Raw genomic sequence first — 21012 nt, 5'->3', positions numbered from 1 at the left:
TTCTTGCTGCATACTAAATCCCAGGCCATTATAAAATTTATTGCAATAAGTTTTGGTAAATTGATTTTCTGCAACACTTGTGAACGTGCACTAATTGAACATATTTAGTAAAACTGCAGCACTGTCATACTTAATACACATTCTATTGGGTTTTCTAAACAGTAACAATTTATAAAAAACCTGCATTTTAGGAGTACAATGTAAAGCCCGTTTCTCTGGGTACAATTAACTGCAGTGTATGGCCTTTGTTAGTGGATACCACTGTTGCTTCATTATGGTTACAAAGCTGATGCACCACGTAGCCAATTTTTACTGTTACTTGTAGCTATTTAATAAAAAAGAAAGCCACTTTTGAAGCAACTTCCTTAACTTCGAAGCTGCTAAAATTTTGCAAATTGTCCAGACATGTCACTAAATAAAAACATTTCTCGCCGAACAAACAGGCAGAAAGGTTGCTAAATCTAGTGACAAAACTACTAAAATGGCAACACTGGCTGTGGTTAGAATGTGAAATAAGATTTCAAGAATGAAGCCTCAATTATAATTTTCCGAGTCAATAGGTAAGCTCTTCCCCGAGATGTTCCTAGAAGAGCAATAATTTAGTGAGGAAAAAAAAAGTCTGGTTTGAGATTATTTATATTTATTTAATCTTCAAAAAGCATACATGATGGCAATTCAGTGCCGGCTCAGTGCTTGTGCAAAACAAGTCTTGCTTGCATGCAACTAGTTTTCCTCAAAAATACAGGAGTTGCAAACTACGACTATTACGTTTAGAACCGATTGAGGATGTGCAGGTAATCCGAGAGGGTTGTGTAGCATCATGATGCAGTAACTTTGAATTCAAAGATGATTTCACATGAGCAGCTGGCTTGCAGGCTTCATGTAACTGCCAAATAGGGCTCTTTTGCTTAATGCTTGTAATTTGGCAGCTATGTAAGAGCTTATCTTAATACCTAACCACAGAATGTAAACTGCCACATTGCAACACTTAAAGATTTTGTCTTCTGCTTTCTGTCATGTCAAGGAAGATCACTAAAGAAACGGCACTGAGGCACCCAGCAAAAGGTCCCATATTGTTTCACATCACCTGCATTGTACAAGGCCTGGCTAAAGATTGACAGCAGACATTGCATAAAGCCAATAAATTTTATTTATGCATGTTTGACGTATAGAGTATGCAAGCGACAAACTGTCCTATCGTCAAGGTATCTAAAGTCACTTATGCAACTGATGCAGCAACATAGAAAATGGAACCCTGAATAAACAAAATTACAAGCTGCCATTTCCAAGATGCTTTTAACTTTTTTGACAAACAATTACTGCAATAAAATTGGTAGCCACAATTTCTCAGTGTCAGTTTCTAAACGTAAGTGTTCTAAGCGATACTAAAGAACAACACTGGTACCTAGTTCAGTCTGGCAAAGTATTTTTCAAGACTCAATTTGTATTCAATTCGAGGAAAAATAACTTGGTTATAAACAAAGAAAGTGAACAGTATCCCTTTCCAAATATCACATTTGAACTGCAGTGCCTGTACATCAGGGGAGCTATAGCATAAAACTATTCCAAACTTTTCTATTCCAATTCTGTAATCAGCCCTCTGCGATTGGTCAAAAACTTTTTTGGACCACTCCCACTTAACCTCACGCGACGTCACAAAAACCGCGATAGCTCCCCATCTGATATGACGTGTACACACTGATTAAGCATGATTTGACTGAACAAAATAAAAAGTTATTTCTGATTAGACGCCTTCTTGCCATTAGCACCCGGCTATTGGTCAGAAGTTTTTGGACTGCACCCACTTCACCTGCCTGTCGCACGACGTCACAAAACTGCAAAAACTTACCGGGCCAAACTGACGTATACGCATTAAAGATGCACTTTAATGCTGAACAAAACTGAAATTCTGAAATTGAGTTTCGAAAAGAATAAAAGATGGCTGCCGCCGATCGCTCAGGCACTGGCTACTCGCACCTGCCGGAGAGCAAGGGTTTATTTGATATTATAATAAAACTTTTTGCTTGGCCGTGTAATGTTTCTGAGCACTTTCGGCACATTTACAACCTCGCTCTGCCAACTCTTCTTTGCTGAGGATCCGTTTTAGCGTCATTATTAAGCTTCCGCTGCATGCTGCCGCGATTTTCAACCAGCCACCGCAAGCTAAGTTAGGGAAAGCGGACCAGTCGCAGACACCGGTACCACCCTCTTTATCCGGTTATCAACTTTCAGTGCAGTGGTTCAGCCCCAGCGAATCCCTCTCCACTTGAGCATGCTCCTCGCCTCTTGTCAGCCAATTAGATTAGACAAGCCGCTCAGTGTAGGCAATGTTATTCATTTTTCAGGCAAACAAAATTGACCTCCTATGAACGAGGAGAGCGTTTGATTGGTCTGTTCAGACAACCCTGCGGGTGGACCGCCCGGCGCTTGCGTTGGTGGTCACGCAAATTTCACGTCAGGAGATTGGAATAAAAACATATCGGAATAGTTTTATGTTATAGGGCCCCAGTATGATGTCATAATTTCAAAAAAAATTTTTTTCATTTTTGTGACGTTTTTGTTCAGGAAAAGATTTCCGAACTCACTGGGTGTCTTTAGTTCCTTTAAAAATGCAGCATAAACCTTGATTATTGATAAACGATTGCCTAGTCTCAAGCAGATGCTGTCCATATCTCATGACGTCACAAGGAGCTAGTGTGGGAACTTCAAGCTCTTTCATGCCTGCAACTTTCCTGGCTTACAAAGACTCCCCTCACAATAAGAATGATGTTTCTAGTGTCCCATAAATTTAAGTTACCAGTAGAGCTTTACTGCCCCTTTAAAGGGCTCATCACCAGGTTTGGCCATCTTAAACAGACTAGTGCAGCACATACTTCCCACGCTAAAGATCATGTCTGCAAAGTATTAATGCTGCAGCCACAAAAACAGCTGAAATTTCAAATCAAATGCTGTGCATCCTCCTTGCGAGAATGTGCTTCTCCCAGCAAGAGCATCAAAGTAAAATGCACAAATGCCATGACATCAATCGCAGTACTAGCAACACCACTCACCATGACACATTACTTGGGCAAATTGTGCAATGCACAATGCCGCTACTAGAAATGTGCTGATCAGCAAATATGGAAGAGAAGAAAAAAGAAGAGGCATGGCTTGTTATGTGAACGTGACAAGCCATGGCTCTCATTCTGTATGGGAGAAGGTGGGGAAGGAACGTTGCTTGTGGACTCTACGAGGGACAGCAGGAGAGTGCCTCTGTTCGCAGTCGCACTCACCTCCTGGTGGTATGGTAAGAGGACATTACCTCCTCCAATAATAAACAGATATGAAACATTATTTTGGTATAACGATCCCAGTAAGAACTTCCAGAGCATAACTAAAATTTGCAATGGTGCCTGGTGAGGAGCCCTTTAAGAATGATGATACTTGCGTGGAGATCTTCTGCAACAGGGTGAGCAGCAGTTATAAAAAGAAGGTGTCGATAAAATGCTAAATTTTTTATAAGAGCAAAGATGCATTCATTCGTAGGTTCTGTAACACTGCTAAACAGTGTTCAACTGCCATAACTAACAATGCCAACACAACAACAAGCACTCAAGCCATCTAAAGGTCTTCCCATTTGACTTCTTTAGCTGCACAACAATCCTGAGTTAACAAGTGGTTAAAGAGCAATCTGCCACAAAATGCAGGAATTGTGACCTTACATCTTAGAAAAGGTCCTTAACCCACAAAAGTAGTGATGAGGGCTTTGCTGCTGCTTATAGCAAAAAAAAAGAACTATACTACAAACACACTGTACATGTCCTAACTTAACATTAGTTTCATTCCAAGAATAAAGACTAATGCAATGGTAAAAGTGATGGCACCCTGTTGAATGCTCATAGCCTTAAAAGCACTTGCTCGTGGATGATAAACTTCAGCAAAATATAACTGAAGGCCATGCCATAGTGAAATAAATTATGTGAAGAACACTCCAGAGGGACATCAGGTGAGCACCTGCTAACATACTATTTACGAGCTTTATACTTCAAGACATAGACATTACCATGCCTAACACAAAGGCTTCAATGTGACATTCTCGTCAGACTTGAAGAAAAAACAGTGCTAAAAAGACGAGGACTAAAAGAAGAACAAGTATGATGGACAGGCGCTAACTTAACACTAACCCGCCCACATCAACCTCCTGCTCATCAGACTTATCTGCTAAAGAAGAAAGTCTGGATTCTCCAAGAGACACAATTTTAAGCCTGAAATGTGGGAAAGAAATTAAGTTTTTGTTAAGGCTTGGCCTTTAAATCACACTGGATATTCTAGCTGCCAAACATAGGCATTTTTTAAATATTTGCACGTGATGAACCTCTGAAGGATGTGATGTAATATAATGAAAATACAGCAGCAAGCCAGCTGAAACACACTAATGTCTATTCCAATGCCCATGACCCATTTCTTAAGATCTAACACAATCACAGGGCTAGAGGCAGTATATCAAATGTATGTGGGCGAGTCTTTCAGTGACTGACTACATGCACTGCAGGATAATGCCTGACGATCATTGACAAGTGTGCACAAAGGGCACTGCTTGCCACCAGAGAGCAATGGAGTCATCTCGGGGCCCAGATGCTTGCTTTTGCTGCACATCTCACACACATCACGCTCTGGTGCGTTGAGATATGTGCACGCCCCACAGGACCATATCTGCTTGTCACTAGCCGCCTCCTCGGCATCTAAGTAGCGTTGGGAGGCCTCTACCACAGCAGCTGCGTCGAGACAGTCTCCAGCACTGTCAGGATGAGGAGGCAGTCCAGCATTTGCCATGGCCAGGGATGGTTCATGAGGTATACCATTCATTTCCAGCCCACTCCGCTTGGATCCCAGGGAAAGTGATCTAAGATCTTGGGATAGATGACCAATCGTGTCCCTGCTGCTACTACAGTCCCCGGAGTGACGTGGTAGGCGGCCAGGCATGTTATCTGCAGGAACAGTGTAGCACTGTTCCCCAGCCAGACTGCAGTGCAGAAAAGATCGATCACCAGCTCTTGACACAGCCCCAGGAAACTCGTAACCAGTGGCAGTACAGTACCCACTCCAGGAACCAGCAGAAACACCATAAGCGTCTCCGTAAGAGTCACCATCACCTATAGCATTGCCCAAGACATCTGCAGTGCCCATTACCAATTCCTCAGGGTGTCTGGCTGCATGCACTGAAGCTCTGTAACTTGATCCTGTGCGTCGTTTAGCCTCGGAGGTATCGGGAGGTGTTGCCCCTAGATGCGACTGCCAATGGGGTGATGGCCAAGTGCCATTGGAGGGCATCTGATAATCACTAACAGGTAAATCTCTCCAGGATACACAGGGTTCATTTGCACCAAATACTGGAGCCAGCTGCTTGGAGCTCTTGAACTTATGCTTCTGCACCAAGCCTCGAACAGCGTCCTCAGGATCACAGCTGCATTCTCGCCGAAATCTATAAATTTCTTTCCAGCTCAAGGACAAGCCACGATCCCTGATGCCATCCATAATAGCTGCCAGCACCTGTAATCAGACAATGAACTTAAATCTTCAGTGACAACTAGAACTACCTTGGCCAAAGCTATGAAATCTCAACAGCACTAATAAACACACCCTTATAGTTTGTGACAACACACAGTAATTGTTGAACTTCAATGAATAACTATTAAAGAAAACTAACTATACAGCTAATCAACAACGCTTCAATGATCATTTACATCAATGCAAATGTCCATTTTACGGGCAGACTTTCTTCCAAGTTGTAGAAGAAGGATCTATGTAGTAGCAAGTGACATTAACGGCAGCATATTTGACTGCAAGTGGCTTTTATGATATGAAAACATATGGAAGCTGTGTCTACCTTACACAGACTGCAACAAAAAGCAATGCGATGATTAATCTGGTTATCATGGCACTAATTCGGGCGATGTACTGTTAAATGAGATGATTCCCATATTCTCTAGGCAGAAATGCTTACTTTGAGCACATTAAGCAGAAGTGTTCTTGTGTTTTAAGCTTTCAGTTCATCTTTAAATGTTTGGTTTGTTCTCTTTCTGTTGGCTCTCCTGTACATGCTTTTACAGGCGACTGCAGCTTTTCAATATGGTAATCAACTTGTTTGAGGCTATCAGCATTATACTGATGGTGCATCAATGCAAATGGTCATTTTGTAGGCCCTACTCTAGTTGCAGAAAAAGGATTTATGTAAGTGGTAATTAACACTAACAACAGCATCAGGTGTTTTCTGGATATGCTCTAGAAACTTTCACAAAACATGTTTGCTTTGATATATATTTAGAAATCGCACAATCAAAGTGCATTACAGTATTTCAAGCTGCTTGAGATGAATGCAAACAGTATGCTGCTGATCCCATCTATATATGATCCATGAACTTCCTCTTCAATGCTTCATTATAGTTACATAAGGCGCCCAGTATACACCGCAACGTTAAAGGTGCCTGTTCAACTCAATTCGGAAAAGGCGACAGTTAAATAAAGGACAACTAAGATCAACAGCCCCATCTAAAGCGCTCATTGCAAACTGCTGTGGAGTCTATGAAACACAGTCACACATATCACATAGATTGAAATCATAATTAGACAAATGATTACACTACTGTCATCTTGCTGCCCTGATGAAGACAAAGCCACCCGTAGAAATGGCTCTAGCGACATCCCTTGTCAGACCACCAGTGTCTAACTGCTGTTTGTCACGGTTTACGTGAGGTGTTCATATAGCCTGCCATTGTGACTAAGCCACTATGGAATTCTGATGTCGAACATAAGGTCAATGGTTTTGTAGGTACACTTCATCAGCGGTTGCAATTTAGTTTGACTGGAATGCAGTAATACCTGTGTATCGAGATTTCAGTGGGATAAAAAAAAAAAATACCAGGTGATATATATATATATATATATATATATATATATATATATATATATATATATATATATATATATACACATACCAGTGCGCAAAGTATATATGTAATAAAAGTATGACAGTGATACATAGGGTGTACAATAATATGTTCTATGAACATGAAATATAGGCTGCGAAGGAGTGATACACTAAAATGTGTCACTGTCAGTAGCACTACTACCTCATCAGGGCACTTCGAAAGTAAGGGCCTGGAGGCGTGCGCTATACAAAATCTACCACTGCAACAGAAGCCTCCCAAGAGAGGCTGTACTACAAATTTTTTGGGCTGATAATAGTAAGTGGATTTCCTTGAAGAAACCACCTAAAACTGATTTTGTGTTAAATAATGGTTCCTTACCGAGAAACACTGTCGGGTGAAGCAGAATACGTTGTCCGTAAGCTAGTGTAAAGTGTTTTTTCCTTTTAACATCTAAGACGTGGAGGACAGTCAACCCCTCAATACATTTACCGCAGATCGGAGGTTCATCACCTGTTAATAAGTAGTGGTGTGTCCTGTATGTGTGTCCTATTCTCAACCGACTTAGCAGGACACCAGTTTCCTGTGATTTCAATGTTGATGGCCTAATTCCTAACTGTGGTCTAATCAGGTGAAACTTATTAGAAATTTCAGCATCCCAAAGGTGTTGCCAAATGCTTCTTAGTTTTTTCCACAGCAAAGGTTTCAAATCTATGGCTGAAAGAGCCGTGGGAGCATTGCAGGCTTTTGTTGCTATGAATGTGAATGTAGCGAGTTCATCAGCAAGCATATTACCCTCGACGCCTCTGAGTCCAGGCAGCCAGTGTATTACGATATGTTGTTCAGCTGCATAAATAGTGTACAGAAGCAAATATAGTTCACTATTTACAGGATTTTTATGCTTTTGTAGTGACATCAAGGCCTTAACTATGCTTAATGAGCTCGTACATACAATTGCCTTCTCTAACTTTAATTGCATAATATGCTTCCCAGCTGACAATAGTGCATAGGCCTCAGCAGTGAAGATGCTTGTTAGTGGGTGCAGAATGTCAGATCTTGAAAATGATGGACCGACAGCTGCATAAGACATGCCAGCATGCGACTTTGATGTGTTGGTGTAAAATTCTGGGCGTGAGTACTTGGCTTCAAGCTGAAAGAAGTGCATATGAATGTGTGCCTCTGCGAACGAGCTTTTGTGAAGACTGGTTTGAACCCTTTCAGGGTCAATGACGTAAATATACGGCGCCACGGACAAGTACAAAATGGCCGATGCCGTATATATACGGCGCCATCTGTACATTTAAAAAGCGTGCCAATTTCCTAATTTTTTCTATCCTGGCATGTGCTGCCACTACGTGGGAATACAGAGAATTTATTTCTCACGCCACCTTCTCTTAGTTTTCGTTGCATGGTTCGTTTTAGAGCTAGTTTGCTCCGGCGTGTCTATATACTACTGCTCGCGCATTGGCGCGCGTGCGGGCAGGCGGTGGTTTGGGTTTTGTTCCGCGGACGGTTTCAGCTTTTTGCACTCGCAAATGATGGCTATCTCGTTACTAATTGCTCAAAGGGCGGCCGCCTGTTCCTCGCTCGTTTAGTGCACACAGGAGTGAGCATAAGAAGGATGCCGCCATGCATGCGTTTCCTTTTCTTTTTTTTGGGGGGGAGACTCGCAATATCTAATTGCCTCTGGTTGGTAATAAGATGAAGATTAGCGGAACTTTGTCACAAGTTTTGCTTTTTTGACGGGCACACAACCACACAGTTTTCTTGAGTGCGGTCACCTAAGCAGTTCAATTACGCTATGGACGTAAATATTAGTGTAAGAGCAGGAACATTAGAGACTTGCGAAATATTCTCGTGTGCACATATTCTAAGTGTTGAACTATAACAATGCATCAAATTTTTATTTATTATAAGTTTATTTCCTTTCTTTATTGTTGTTATTAATGAATAAAAAGTACATATATAGCAATGCAAAATATTTTTTTATCACTTTACGGTCACCCTAGAAAAATTCCGCTAAATTTTTTCAAAGTATGTTGCTCAGAAGAATTGAAATCTGCAATGAAAAAAATCGACCCTGGGCGGTCGCATATGGCGAAAAAAATCAACCCTGAAAGGGTTAATAACTGGAAAAAAGCTATAGAGAGGTTCTGATGGCATGAGAAAAGCCAGTTCCACTTAGATTCCTTGAACCACAACCTGTTGAGGTAGAGAGGTATCTGCGAAATACAGTTCCCAACACAGCAGTGTAGCAAGCAGCAGGAGGAAGCCAGGATGGCACTATATGTCATTGTAAGTTCAGTCTACTACCTGTGTCGCACGGGCCAAGCTCAGATTAGGTGCACTAAATACGATGGAAATTCACTTGATTTGCTTGATGAAAGGTCAGGGGATGTTCCAGCACTGACGAAATGGATGGAAAAAGGGACAAATGGATAAGCAGTGACGTGCAAAACGAGTTAAGTGAGATCATGATCCACGCAATCCAATGGGAAATCATTAGAGGCAAGGTGTGTAGCCCATTCTACGGCATAATAGCTGAAGCAACAACTGATGTTGATGCTTTGATGGCGAAGAGCAGTTTGCCATCAGTGTACACTGTGCTGACATGGCACTCAACGCCCACGAAAACTATATTGGCCTGTACAATGTGCCAGATAGCAGGGCTGACACACTGCACATGGCCATCAAAGATATGATTTTGCACCTTGGCCTTGATTTCCACAACGTTCCTGGCCACTGTTTTGACGGTGCAGCTAACACATCCAGCCGTATTGAAGCAGTCCAGAAAAACATGAGTGATTCTGAGTCGAGACCTATGTATGTACACTGTAGTAATCATTGCCTAGATCTTGTATTGCAGGAGACTAGCATGAGCTGCGATATCATTGGCAGAGCTTTTGAGTACCATAAATGGTCTTTCCAAAGGCATTCTTGAATCAAAAAAGTACAAAAGTGTTTATTCCTCTATTGTTCTTCCCTCAGTAGAGGATTCATCAGATGAGCCAGAGTCAATGCCAGCTAGCCTTCTGCCACTGTGCCCGACAAGGAGGACAGTCACGGTAAAGTCAATGAAAGGGTTCACTGAGAACTATGCCAGGGTCCAAGAAATACCAAGTGAGATCTTTGAAGGAACAGGCTCGATGGCAGACAACAGCAAAGCAGTTTTGCAAGGACACCAAACACTCCTGGGGATGTTTGAAGCGTTGTTGGGAATAAATATCTCCATAGCTCCATGTGGTCCATTTGAGGGACTAGCAAGGGCTCCCCAACGCTCAACGTTTCGTTCTGCAGGTGTGAAAGAAGCTGCCGAGACTCTGCGTGAGGCAGTGTTCTGCCTGTGGTCTGAAAATACGCTAAAGGAGTTGTGGGACCGCACGAGCGCTGGTTCAACTCTGCTAGGTCTGAAGGAGCCTCACAGTGGAAAGCCTACAAAGCCACCAAGGAGGTTTGAGATGCACAGCATGCCTCTCCCGCCAGTTGCACTAGATCCCAAAGCAGCATTACACAAAGAATACTTCGAGGCGATCAATTGTATTACGAGACAAATGCGGTGGCCCTTTGATAAGCCTGGCTAGTGAAATTAGAACGTACGTTGACAGACACCGCCAGAGGAAGACAATTATCTACTGATGACCTCAATACGGCATTAGGCGTGCACGCAGCTGATTTTGACCTAAGCAGTCTCTTGGCGCAGTTCTTACTTTTTCCTTCAAGTTTGTCTAATATTGAGTCTTTATCAATTGAAAGCATTTAGAAGACTCCACAGGCAAAATCTGAACAAGTCCATGAGCTGATAGACGAAGTCACCGGATCATGCAACTTCTTTGTATACCTGCATCAGTAGCTTTGGCAGAAAGCTCATTCAGCATAAAGTGCTGAATGAAAACTTATTTGCGGAACCACATAATGCAGAGGAGGCTAACACATCTTTACACATTCACAAAGAAAGTGCCACCACGCTCAACTTAGAAGATATGATCAAAGAATTTGTTACCAGGACTGCCGAACGAACAGCCACTTCTGGTTTTTGAGGCGAGTGGTAAGGTGTGCATCTGTCATGCCTTTGAAATTTGGAGCAGACTGCATGCACTAAGTATGTGCAGCTATCCGTCTCTCTCCTTTTCTCTCTCTCTGCTAGTTACGTCTACCTTGAATTACAGAACACGAGTCCATAGGCAGGCTGTTTAGAGCTGTATGATGAAGCAGCACTGCCTTGAATAAGCTTGAGCCCATAAAGAATCATTCTGCTGCAAGCAATGCATACCACAATGTTCCTCGTACAGCTCTTCTCCATCCCCCTTCAAGCACCGTTTTCGCACACAGAGCAGATTGGAATGTGGGTTGTAAGTGCACTTCAAGCAGAAAATAAAGAGACGGGTAATTTCACTGAGCTTTGAGCGACGACAAGGAGGACTGATAACCCAAAGTTTTTGCTTGTAAACCGATGTATTGCTTCATCATTACTTGTATATATTGCAAATGCTGTAATTACAACTGCGGAGCATTGATCTTCATACTTCTCGCAATTAAATATGTAAAGCTGCTTATATGTATATCTATTGCACACGTGTGTAACATAAAATAATAAGTATGTATTAATTTTTTTAACTCCGTGTACACTGTCCTGATGAAATGGCTCAGTTTTCATGCGATAATGTATTAAAAGCAGACCCCAAGAGTGAGGGTAAAGGATGGAAAGAACAAAGGTGCTACTGTTTTGTATGTTTTCTGCTATATACTAATCATGTAGCTTTTTTGTTTGCACATGATTTTAAAGAGAACTTGCAGAGTGGATACTTTTGTGAATAAATGTGCAAATCTAGAGTGTAATAAATGCAATTTACTGAAAATTCAGCTTCAAGTGTTTTTTTTTTGTCTTTTTGTGTGTGTACATGCACATTTTCTAAAATTACCAGAGGAAGTGCACATGTAATTAGCATTTATGTAAGATATTATAGAACAATTAGCTGCAGTAGCCATGTAGGCTAAATGTACTACAGTGCAAAAGATGCACAGAAACAAAGTATTCCATAAATAATGAGTGTAACTTGTCATGAATTTTATTACAAAGAAAATAAAAAAGCACAACATGTTTCTTTTTTCTTTATACAACAACAAAATAAAGATAAATTTAAAAAATGCTGCCATTTCCTCTACTGCGCTGTCTGTGTGTCTGCCCAAATACTTCCAGAGTCACTGACTGCCTGTGTGTCTCACGCATAAAATTTCACTTCATCATGGCTATCTGGAGTAGCATGCCAGGGATGCCATCAGGCGAAACTCTCAAAGATTCATTAAATAGTTGTCTCTCTAAGTACGATGAAAACAAGAATGGTACAGTTCTTGATCTAGAACAAAAAGTGAGCAAATCCATATTATAGCTTGTACTTCACAGAAATTAAATTTTATATCTAAAAAAATTATGTACAGCATTGTCCACTTTAAGTGAATACATGCAAGCATGCGACTGTGCTCCACGGAGCGCCAGATGCAGCCTCCGGGAGAACTACTTGCGCAGGTGTATTGAAAGCTGAAGGCCATGTGTGCTGCATGTCTTCTTTTAGTCTGTGGCATGTGCGAAACCTTGCCTGATGCTGTAAATTTGCTCGCATCACGGTGCACGAACTACGGTCTCTCATATCAGCCTACTTAAAATACTGAGTGTTTATGGCATGCGGCGTAAGGAACTGCTTGAAGTGGTAAGTGATGGCAGCCCAATAATGACAATTTTAATGTGAAAGCATTATACGCCCCATTATGCGAAAATTCATGGGCATAGTCGGTACCAAAAATGGCTGATAGCGCAGAGAGTAAAAACACGTCAAAGAATGCTCGGATTGATGTCAAATTTCTCGGGGAGGTTCCTGTAAACAAAGTAAATTAATGCCTTTTAAAAGAAAATTTGGTAAATTACCGTCCGGATGGGAATCGAACCCGGGCCCCCGGGAAGCAAAACAAGCATGCTTGCCCGATGCCACGGTGGCTCTACGGTTCTGGTTGACTAGAGGTGTGCCTAAGGCATGTGTCATTCATTGCACACATCACATCATAGCCATCTGGGTGACTAAACATGTGGCCTAGTGCATGCGTTGTTGAGCATGTGACAACGCAGCCAATGGGGATGAGGTGGCGCCACATCATCAGTGTATAAAATGAGTGTATAAAATAAAAAGCATGAATGTCCTATTGAACACCGCTGAGCGATCCTTCAAGTTATGAACATCTTGCGAGCAAGCGAGCGTGTTGAGACGCTTGGTGCATTTTGATTTGGCCTTACCGAAGCACAGTTAGAATGCAGGCGAGAGCTTGCGCAGACAAGGAACGCACAGAAAAAAGCATTTGACCAAAGGGACTATATTCTATAATGCTTCCACATTACCACACATAAGCAGTCTCTGCCGAAATTTTTTATAGCGTTGTTATTTGGTTCAATATTCCACAATATGCCATAGCCACAGTGAGTGCGCCTATGTGCTATCCGCCTCAATTTACCTAATAAACATGGAAAAAAAAAACATATTAGCATAGCGTATTGGAATCAGTGATGCCATGTGTAGAATAGAAAAAAGCAACACAGTTGAAGATTTTTTATTCGTTTAGCCAGTGGCATATGTAGTTTTTGTTAATGTACACTTGTGTTGTCACATTAGGTCATTTTGCTGCTGAACACAAGTTAGCCATCCGGGCATTAGGATGGTGCCTTTGCATTGTCAAACAGCAAATAAATGCACATTTACTGTTTGTGATTACACAATACAGAGATTGGCTGAGTAGGTAGTGAATACTCGGCCAGCAAAGACAGCCAGAGAGGCTGGACATAGAAGGAAAAGAAGCTACACAACAGATTGTACGAAAAGTTCATGCTGTACTATGTGCCTCAGCTCCTCCGTCATGCGAAGTATGATAAACATTCATAAAATATGTCAAAAGTCCCTCACGAATGCACCACACATAATGATATTATTATGAAAATAGGTCCTTTAGACTTTTGAGCAGCTTATCCTGGGACGCGTTATAGCACCCTGCACTTTATGTACCGTGATGTAAAAGGCCTGCCTACAGGCATGCTGAACCATGATGTAAGATAATTTACAGTACCAGCATCAGGCGAGGTTTCATGCATGCTGGAACAATAGCAGACGACGCACCGTAGGTGTCACCTTTGTCTCTCAATGCGTCTGTGCCAGTAACTCTCCCGGCGGCTGCATCTGGTGCTCCGGGGAGCACGGCTATGCGTGCGTTTCCCTTAAGAGTGCAGGACCGCGTACATTTTCATGTTACAGAAAGTAGCGAATGCTAAGATGATATAGCAAGCCATACTCACCCTACATTCAGCTGCTGCTATGAGGCAATCTAGTGCCACATCACCCAAAGTGGCAGTGTCAACAGCATCAGCCAGGTATAGTACACTGCCTTCTCTCTTCTCATATCCCATAAGTTGAAGCACTGTTTCTGCATTCTTGAGGTACCGCTCCACTGTGTGCTTGTAATAACCACTGTAAAGCTGCACATAAAAGGCACTTATTGCCCAGAGTGCTAATAAAGACATTATTTAGAAGCCACCTGATTACAGACATACCTTAATTTGGAGTAGCTCTGTTCGCCATGGCTGGAGTATTAAGTTGGTGGCATACTCTTCAAGAGCAGCAAAGGCAGTGGCAGCTTGAAGAGGCTCAAAAGAGGCTCCATCCTCAAGTGCTCGACGCAGCACAGCTTCAACAGGTTTGCAGACAAACTTATTTGCATGTGGAAGCTTACAGACTAGTCGCCAGGCAGCGTCTTCAAGGCTCTGGCGCTTCTCCTCCTGGCGCGAGCCCTCCTCTTGAAGCAGGCATTCTCGCTGATACTTGGATAAGACACTGCGCACCATGTCTGGGGCTGAGCGCCACATCTTCAATTGTTGACACGTGCCTAAGGTAACAGAAAGGGGTTGGTCACAATTTCTACAAGTGCAGTCACAACACAAAAATATGCAGAAGTGCAATTACTCTTCTTTACTTTGCTCCAATCTTTCATCCTGTTTAAATAATAGCACACGAAGCCATGAAGGTTACATCTCGAATATATGAATGTTATTACAGACGCAGCAGCAGCACTGTGGTTGCCACATCGACTGCATGGTAGCAGTGCCAAAACATGTCAGTGATGCGCTGCACTTAGACAAGCACTCAATTACAGACGTCATTATTTTGCAAAGCATGGAGCCAAGCTGTAAGTATACTTATTGTAATTATACAGGAAGCAGGGATTTTGTCATCATGCAACTGAATTCTCTTCTAAAGTTAGAGACATAAACAAACACAAAGCACATTTATTTTACAAACACGAAAGCCTATGCAGGTAGATATACCGCTGACATCACCCACAGAAGGAACTAAGAGCACAGCACATACATTGCTAACAGTTAACAGAGTAAAAGCCATCTTTCGTATCCAAAATAAGTAAAGGTAAGGACTAAAATTAAAGCAACAAGTGTCCCTTTAACAATAAGGCAAAGCAAACTGACTACAAGAGTGGCATTGTAATACGTAGGAAAATGCACATAACGTAAAACAAATAAACTATGAGAACTCAAACAAAAAGTGAAATTTTGTAAATAATTTGCTGAATTATGAAATTGCAAGAGCTGTAATAAAGGTTTGGAATGGGTAGCATCAGCTAATGAAATGCAAGCGATATGATCGATGAGGCAGCTTGAACCTGCAGCGTAATCACTGGCTTGACTGACAGTGGTTAGCCAAGGCTGACTGACTACGGTGATGCTCACTATGGTAATCAAGGTAGCAAACAATATGTCATAGCTTTTACCTGGCATATTCAAACGAACATTAACGAGAAACAATAAATCAGCTTAGACTGGCAACGAATTCTTTTTAAGCTCCATTCAGATTTCTTTGGTTAACAAAAAAAAAGAAGAAAAAAGAAAAACACTACAAGCAGCTAAAATTAAGGATGAACTCCCCCTTTTTAATTTTGTGCTCAAACTGGTACTGATGATGATGGTTCAATCCAATAGATTTCACTGCACGATTTGGCCATTTTCAAGCAGGAACGGTTCACAGAAGCTGCCAGCCTCAGTCTTTACATACTTTAGAATGCAATAGGTAATCCTTCGTAATTGTTACACCCTTAAGTAAGCTGGAGCAGATGTTGCCACAATCTATAATGTCATGGGGGAGTCGGTGCAGGCATCTCAAGGCGGCAATGTTATCTGTCTTTTGTTCTTTGTCCCCTAAAGAGCTTCTACTGACTGAAGGACTGAATTATGTGACACTCCAGGAGTGTGACCTTCCAATCTAACTCTGCTCTTCAGTGTCCCTTTAAATATAATATGTGCTTTACCGTGCAAGCCTTATTGAGGACCTGCTAGGACAAACACATGGCAATGATTGCGTTTGGCTCAAGTAAAGGCACTGCAGGTAATATGGCTGCGATAGGCAACTGTATAATGCTACAGTGAATGGGCTCACATCACAATAACACAACGGGAGAAAGAGCTGCTACATGGGAGCAGAAATCAAGATATAACTACATTGAAATGCTCAAAATGCAAGTGGGCTCAGACATTGTTGAAGAACAACTGTATAAGCCTGCTGCATGTGACAATAGAACAGACCAATGTCAAATCACAAAGGCAATGCAGGGCCAGCATAATGTAAAACTATTCCAATGTGTTTTTATTCCAAATCAGCCATTAGCCCTCCATGATAGGTGAGAATGGTTCGAGTCGTGCCTATATGGGCAGGTGCCACGCCCAAATGGGCGGAGCCTGAGTCCATTTGATCTATCTCGAAGGGCTAATCGCCGATTTGGAATAAAAACAGATTGTAATAGTTTTACGTTATACCAGCTCTGATCCCTACATGCAGTACAATCCACACAAGAGGTATCTGTTAAAAGACATTTGTTGAGCACCATTGCCAGAATTACAGTAGACTTCACAGACATGAAGTACAAAGAACTCCTTGATGCAAGTGTACTGCCATCATATCATTTATTTTGGCTGTTCGGTGTGACATTGAACATACACATACAGTGCAAGCAGATGGAGGCTGTGTCCTGTCTCGTCCCAGCATCAGTCTGCTTGCGCTGCATGAGTGACCATGATGTCACACAGAGGTGCTACCTATCCAGGACAAAGCTGTCCAGGAAATGAGTACGAAGTATATTTACTCAAGCCTGGTGCCAGCATGTTTCATACTGGATAAGAATTAAGAATGGAGTATGCAATGAGCCAGAACAGATTAACAATTTACAGCACAAAAAAACACGGACAAAAAAAAGAAAAGAAAAAAAAAACACAATATATATATATATATATATATATATATATATATATATATATATATATATATATATATATATATATATATATATATATATATGGGATGACAGGCGTGCTCTTTCTACTGCAGGTTTATTGAAAACATGCCAATTGAATATACAAGGCCACACAAAAAATGATAATAAGGAGACTTTCGTAAGTGGGATGACAAAATCAGTGGTCACATGGATAAGATGCAGTAAAGATTTATCTAGAAAAGCTCCTGCTTAGTTAGATCAATAGACGGCTGGCTCACACAAGTCTGCACATGCTTTTCAATATTAGCTTTGGCAATTTCATGGGTGTGCACAGAAAAGCTTTTTTGCCTGCCGTCAGCAATCTTTTAACGTAGAAGTAGTAGTACATATTGAATTATAGAAGCTGTTGACCCGAAAATAAAAACTATGAAAAGGTTAATTTTACACTGTACTGCGGCTATCAATTGACGAAATGAATTCTGCATATGACTTGCAAGGTGGCAGAAGATTCATTGAGAGGAAAGCCTTGCATCCACCAGACTGCAGCATGTGACCTCAATAAGATCATTCTTTGTACCACATTTCCCGAACTATAAGTCTAATTTTTCCCCCAAATACTTTGTCGGTGAGTACTATATATGCATAGAACTATGCACGCTGGCACGACCAATATGAGCATCTTTTTTTCCACAAGAACACCATGCTAAAGAAGCAATTCCAGTGATGTGCCTACGTCTCATATAAGTTATCATATAAGCTATTCAGAGGCTGAAATCACTGACCCAGTGATGCTGCCGGCTGAAGTAGTTGAACATTTTGACTGCATTGAAGGACAAAGCATTTGCTAGGTTAGAGTGAAGCATAATAAATGCTGCTTTTCTACGCTTAAGAGGAGTATTGGTTGAAGCTCTTTTACTGCTAGAAATTGCGGCTTGTAAAAATTTTGTTTATGGAAATTTAGAGCCCTGAAATTGGTAAGTAGGGCACTTCACAAAGTATACAAGCGTGCATAATTGCATTTTTACCACGCTGACTGAGATAAAACAGGTGTGTCTTATATGCTGGTGCAACATACATAATTTTTTCTTCGAAACTAGCGAAAAGTGGGGGATACGACTTCTACAAAGGTGAGACTCGTAGTCCAGAAAACATGGTAGCTTTGAAGCTTCTGAAAGGTAGTGGTGCCATTTTATGTTGCTGCACCAGGATGAATTTTTCTCCAAAGGCAAAGTTTTCTTTCCAGCACCTGTATGGGTTTTCTTTGTATTTTTATGCTACAGTCTGGTTATTAGAAAAGTATTGATTAATTTATAAGAAATCCTAGAAAAAAGTTCATGCATAGAGTAGTACCCATATCATGTTTTACTACAGTGTAGCGGTCACCAGTTCAACCTTTTCAACGCATCATAAAGGTGGAGGAATGAAAAGTGAAAACAGTTTAAAAAGCTACACATTCAGGCATTTGTACCCCTGTGTGCAGAAAATGGATAGATCCCTCTGGTTTCTATCCAGTTTTGCCTCAATAGGAAAACTAGTGTAGACACTTTTTTTATACGTATGTTATTCAGCCACAGAATCACACAATAAAAAGCAAATAATGACAACTGTGCTGTCAGATGATGCATTATTGCTGTTAAAAACTGGGAGGGGGTCTAATAAGCAAACTTGGAAGGCTAAAGAAAAGACCAAATGGAAACTACATTATTGAACAAAGCACCCTCTCTCTCTCTCCTTTAAACACAGGCATAATAAGCCAATGAGACAATCGCTTTATGGACCAACTGAGTCTGTTTAGTAATGAGTCAAACATAAGCACTCTAATGGGCCTGCTTGCTTACATACGTAAGCGGGAAGAAATGGCTGAATAACAATGCCAATTAAAACAAAAACGAAAAAAGAAACAGTGTTTTCTATGAGAAAGAAACAAAGGTGACAGCAGCTGCCGAATGCCCCCAAAAAAGGAGTAATCGAGAGCACACCACTACCACCGCCTTTGACAGTGTATAGCGGAAGGTAAACAAGCGACAACGCGCCAAGCTACAGGCGCTCGATACCATAAAGACATTTCTTTCTTCGTGGCGTATCTGTCAGTGCACCCTTTCGATAACCACGAGCATACGCAATCGAGATAGGAGGTCCCGCTGCTCATAAGTTGCAGAACCACTGACGCTTGGCACTATGAATGCGACTTTCCGATAAGCACGAGAATACGCAATCGAGATACGAGGTCCCACTGCTGATTGGTTGCAGCACTACTGACACTCGGCAATGTCAGTGCGGCTTTCCGATAACCGCGAGCATAGGCAATCGAGATAGCAGGTTGCGCGCTACCGATTGGTTGCTGCACTCATCAGATTGGTACACTTAAGACAGCTGCCACAGTATCAAACTCGGCTGGTGCAGTGGGTGAGGACAACCTGGAGCCGCATTTCATAACAATTTCGTGCCTTCGATTGAACTCTTATTACAAGTTGCGCCGGGTGGTCGATCCCGGAGCTAGCGGCGGCATGCAAGCTCATAACGAAGGCCGAAAACAGCAGAAAAAGAATGCTTAAAACGAAATACGGCGCCTGGTTGTCATTCATAAACACTGCAGCTAACGGCGGAGCGAAAAACGGTGTCATTGCATTCATGTCGGGTTCAGAACCACAATCGACTTTTACATTTTGTGGAAACTAGGACAGGCAAATCTAAAGAAATACGTAGCTGCTATGTATAACACCAAAAGCCACAAGAACGAGCGAGGATGAGAAGTGTGTGGGCAAGAAGAGATCAAAACAGCCACAGGTCTCAGAAAAGAATTCCAACTGGATTATCCAAGCACAGCGTGACGAGAAAGCGTTTCGTAAACCGTACTTACTATGTTAAAACCAAATTGGGTTCACACGGCCACATCTGTCGCAATCACAGCGAAGGACAAGCTCATTTGAACAGCCTTTCGTTTTGTCGGTCACGCGACTCCAAATCATAGCTCTATTCGCCAACTATTTTCTACGAAGCACAACTTTTATGCTGCAGCAAATATAAAGTACAGCTAGAACATTGGTTCATCATGCTGCTTACTATGCTTGCAACAAGGCAGTACAAGCACAGAAACGAAAGTCAGTCTTAACCAACCGCAAAGCCGTCGGTACGGGCACAGCCTCCTATCGGACTACTATGCCTGCCGGAGACCGCAGAACTGCCGTTGTCTATGGAGGCGCCACTTGCGTAGGACTAGAATCTTTAAGCTTATTGAGGGTAGTGATAACCCTCACATGGCTCTAGGCGACCATGGTAGGGTGTTGCCGCCGAGTAGCGGCAGCAGACAACAAAAGTTGTTTGCGCTCTTCACATATTAATGGTTTAGGACGGCGTTTGCGGCATAGAGTTAGTAGAACAACTCTAGAGGAAAAGCTGGGCCGGAAAAGTGGGAACCTCTAGGGCGCCGCCCTGTTGCTACTGGTCAATGTGGCCAGCGCAATTACTATTGAAAGAGCTGAGAACAAGTACAGGTCACCTTATGCTTTGTCATCTAAAAACGCATACCTGATGGCTTTATGAAGGTGGTGCGTTAATATTAAGTTTACAGAAAGTGATCGCTAAGTCCGTGACTTATGTAAATCACGATGTACGCATTCATGCAATAAAGGATGACGCGAATTTCGGTTTCGAATCTGTTTTTTGGATGGGTAGTAATTTCGTACAGTTTACGTTTGACATGCGATCGCGCGTCGACATCGGACGCTATGGCACACTCGTTCGTGCCTTATGTGCCACCGAAGCCTCGAAGTGCTCTGACACATACCTTCACATGTAA

The 21012-nt window shown here is 41.9% G+C and overlaps 1 protein-coding gene across 1 annotated transcript; it reads right to left on the bottom strand.

The window, feature by feature from the left end:
- Positions 1 to 623: 623 nt before the first annotated feature.
- Positions 624 to 20399, bottom strand: tamo (PUB and ZnF_RBZ domain-containing protein tamozhennic). The gene is made up of 4 exons (XM_065444455.1): positions 20074 to 20399; positions 14491 to 14822; positions 14236 to 14415; positions 624 to 5529 (listed from the first exon to the last, which is right to left on the bottom strand). Exons 2-4 carry the CDS (start codon positions 14800 to 14802, stop codon positions 4483 to 4485), a joined length of 1539 nt encoding a protein of 512 aa, XP_065300527.1. The 5' UTR covers positions 14803 to 14822; positions 20074 to 20399; the 3' UTR covers positions 624 to 4482.
- Positions 20400 to 21012: the final 613 nt, after the last annotated feature.

This window comes from Dermacentor albipictus, chromosome 1 (genome assembly GCF_038994185.2).
Source record: "Dermacentor albipictus isolate Rhodes 1998 colony chromosome 1, USDA_Dalb.pri_finalv2, whole genome shotgun sequence".
Taxonomy (NCBI): domain Eukaryota; kingdom Metazoa; phylum Arthropoda; class Arachnida; order Ixodida; family Ixodidae; genus Dermacentor; species Dermacentor albipictus.
This window is presented reverse-complemented; position numbering and strand designations above follow the sequence as displayed.